The sequence below is a fragment of the Nematolebias whitei genome, chromosome 20 (genome assembly GCF_014905685.2).
Source record: "Nematolebias whitei isolate Nwh7 chromosome 20, NemWhi1, whole genome shotgun sequence".
In the NCBI taxonomy this organism is placed as follows: domain Eukaryota; kingdom Metazoa; phylum Chordata; class Actinopteri; order Cyprinodontiformes; family Rivulidae; genus Nematolebias; species Nematolebias whitei.
The window spans coordinates 24,770,337-24,773,758 of NC_056517.1; the positions used below are offsets into that span (position 1 = coordinate 24,770,337).

Consider the following 3,422-nt stretch of genomic DNA (forward strand, 5'->3'; position numbering starts at 1 on the left):
TGTTAGCAGCATGGTACTGTTAGCAGCATGGTACTGTTAGCAGCATGATGATAATAACGACTGCGGCAATGGACGATGACTGCCGTCATTTCCGTACTAATATATCTGGAAAGCTGCTGGAGTAAACTTTTTCAATACTGAGTACAGTTCAGGGTAATCTTTTGATGATGGTTATAACAGGCAAGACTATTGAAATATATTTAATGTATTTACATGGCAGCCTTGAATAAATGTGCACATACCAACAATCTGCATATGACTGGAATATCATAAGAGTACATTCTGTAAAAAAGGTTCAATGCATATCATATGTTTGAAGTGACAGAGTGAACTATAATCATGTTTTGTGAATCTTTGATATTCTGTAAGCAAAAAAAAAAAAGTTATAACAAAGTTAACATATAAATTCAATTAATTATATTTTTCCAAATCGATGGTATAAAGTGGCAGGAAAATGCAGCTGTCAATACAACTATCTGTGTCAATGATTAATGAGGTCGTCCTCTGGACAGTAGATCAAAATGAGATTCAGACTGTGCAGCCAAACAGCCAGAACTCAAACATTACCATACTGATGAAAGTCCACAGAGCATCAAGGGCTGCTGCTCACCAAACTGTGCACACACACTCCTCCAGCTCCTTCCCCTCCCTCCTGCTTCTTTCATGTTTCTTTCTAAAAGCCTCCCTTTATTGTTCCCTCACATTCCTTCCCTATCTCCATTTCTCTGGCTTTCACCGGGCCGAGGTGCTGAGCTGGTGGAGGAGTGTGGCAGACATTCCCCATGCCTGACTCATTGTTGTGGCCATGCCATGCCTGCTGCTATCTGCCCGTCTGGGTAATGTCAGGGGATAAGACCCAGACGTTCACGGTTTCCAGACCTCAGCAGGTTCAGCTCTCTCTTGGCTGATGGGATGATGAAAACCTGAAACTAAACGATGAAAACTGCCCCCCTGCAAACGCCTCACACTCACCTATGGAAATTTGATAATCCTGCAGCCTCTTTCAGTCATACTTGCTTTTGCATCTCACCCTATTCCAATTTAGATCAGTGAGCAAACAAGACGAAATCTTAATAATAATAAAATAATAATAAAAAAAAACTCTTCTGATCCCTCCACCCATCCCTTCTCTTCTTATTTTGGAAATAAATAATCATCCGGCCCTCAGCGCTTCCTCAGAACCTTGGGTATCAAAAACAGACCAGAATTTCTTTTTCTACTTTGCACACAAAAGATAAAAAAGACACAGTTAAAAAAAAAAAAAGAAAACAGAACAACAAAAGGTAAAAGCATGCAGCCTCACCCTTTGCGGAAGAATCTTGTCTGCCATTTTCCTTCTCTTAGCACTAGAGACAGGGAGAGAAAGACAGAGAAAGAGGAAAAGGAGAGCATGTTACTATGGTGACTGATAGCGTAGCACCCAGGCCATCTGCTAAAATGCTGGGCCATATCCAGCACCCCAGCATCCCAGTGGTGTGTGTGTGTGTGTGTGTGTGCTCTCTGAAATGCAGTGGTCCACCTGGAGAGCGAGAGTCTCCAACAGCCAGAACATTACATCACACATCTGCCTGACACACAAAAAAATCACTGGTGCTGCAGGTTAACAAGGTGTGTGTCCAAAATGAGCATGTGTGTGTTCGTTTGATTCATGAACCCTTTTTTTTTTTTGGGGGGGGGGTCTCAATATTTCATACTTACCATCAAAGGACAATGAAAATCTCTGCAAATTCATTGTCTGTGTCCGATTTGCGTTTTAAAAAGTCACAAAGATTAAAAACTACAGCAAAGCTCGTTCTGCAGGTTAGGTTTCCTGAAACGTCTCATCAGCATCTGCGAGACGTGAGCAGGTCGGTCCAAGTGTCAGCCAGAACCATTCACATTACATGGAGCTGAACTTCTGTCATGATTAAAACAGCGTCTTCCTATATAACTGGAAATGAGCTAAAATCAAGAAGCAAAGTGTGGAAAAACAAACTTCACCTTTACTGATTTGAGGAGGGTTAATTAGCAGTCAGGTGCTGCTGATCAAATGCATTGATTAATTGATTATCAGCTGTGAGTACTCCAAGATGGGAAAACAACAGCAATAATCTTAGAGGAATGAGTGACAGATGAAAAGTTGAGCTTGTGTTAAAGGGGAATTAGAAGAAATCATCTTCTCCAAAAAAAGTTCATGCCAAAATGACTTTATTTTACAAAACTGCATCGAAACAAACAAGATTTTAGAAACAAAAGCCGTTTGATCATTTTAACTTGGGCTAATTGACGAGATATGTGCTTCTGATCAGCTTTTACACACTGCTCCCGCACTGACTTATTAGGTGTAGTTAAATATCTAACATTTTACGGTGTAAGAAGCTGTTGTATCTAGATTTGAATGATGGCTTTGCCAAGAACCGTTCTCATAAAGTTTAAAGTCTGTGCAGTAAAGATACACAGCCAGGAGGTGGTACTTATATTATTATTGCTCCCAATAACAGTGCAACTCATCCCTCTTTAACTCCCACAATGTTCTTCATTTGCTCCTCCTCACTCCTGTTTCTGGTGAGGTGCTGCTGCTCATCTACCTTCTGGATTGTGAAATAAACCCTCCTGCTTGCCTCAGGTAAAGCTGTAACCAAAGACCGGCTCTGTGCAAACACAACCCTCCTGCTGCTGATAACAAATTAAAAGCTCACTATTTAATATTTTGTTTAACTGAAGTGTAAAAAAAGGGTTACAGCGATTCTAAAATGGCAGCGGTGAGGTATGATATCTATTTTTTTGTTGATTAAAATCTGTTTTAGTTCCTCTATCTGTCAGCTCATGCAGGATAAAGTCTTAACGGAAGTATAAATCATTAATTGTGTGGATGCTGATTTAGCACTCACACTATTTCATTTTTCTATGTTCTTATTTTTGAAAATCTAACTACTCCATTTATTTTAAAACATTCAGCCCACTTGCTCTTTTTTTGTCTTCTTGTGCCATTTGTTTTTAGATTTTAGCTATAGTTCAGCTACTTTTAGCTCCTGTTCCACCTCTTGAAGCTTTAGTGTTTTGCATATTTTGGCTTTTAGCTTGCGTTTTTGCTCCTTTCAACATTTTAACATTTTAGTCCTTCAGAACTCAAAATGCAATCCCAATTTTCACACAAAAGGCTTTATTTATTTATTTATTTTTATTTATTTGTGTGTATTTGTTTATATTTATTTATTTGTCTGTTTTTACTTATTTATTATTATTTCTTTAGTTGTTTTATTTCTCTTTCTTTGTTTATATTTATTTGTTAGTTTTTACTTATTTATTTATATTTATTTATTTACGTAGTTATTTTATTTATTTATTAGTATTTATTGGTTTATATTTATTTATTTGTTTTAACTTATTTATTTATATTTCTTTATTTAGTTATTTTCGTTCTTTCTTATTTATTTTTCTTT

The 3,422-nt window shown here is 37.4% G+C and overlaps 1 protein-coding gene across 4 annotated transcripts in view; it reads right to left on the minus strand.

The window, feature by feature from the left end:
* The window catches only part of LOC119426649 (SWI/SNF-related matrix-associated actin-dependent regulator of chromatin subfamily D member 3), a 49,741-nt gene that overhangs the window by 19,524 nt on the left and 26,795 nt on the right, over nt 1-3,422 (minus strand). For all 4 annotated transcript variants that reach the window (XM_037694225.1, XM_037694224.1, XM_037694227.1 and 1 more), the window contains one exon: nt 1,304-1,346. In XM_037694225.1, the coding sequence (XP_037550153.1) occupies nt 1,304-1,346 (43 nt within the window). The remainder of the gene's footprint in view (nt 1-1,303; nt 1,347-3,422) is intronic.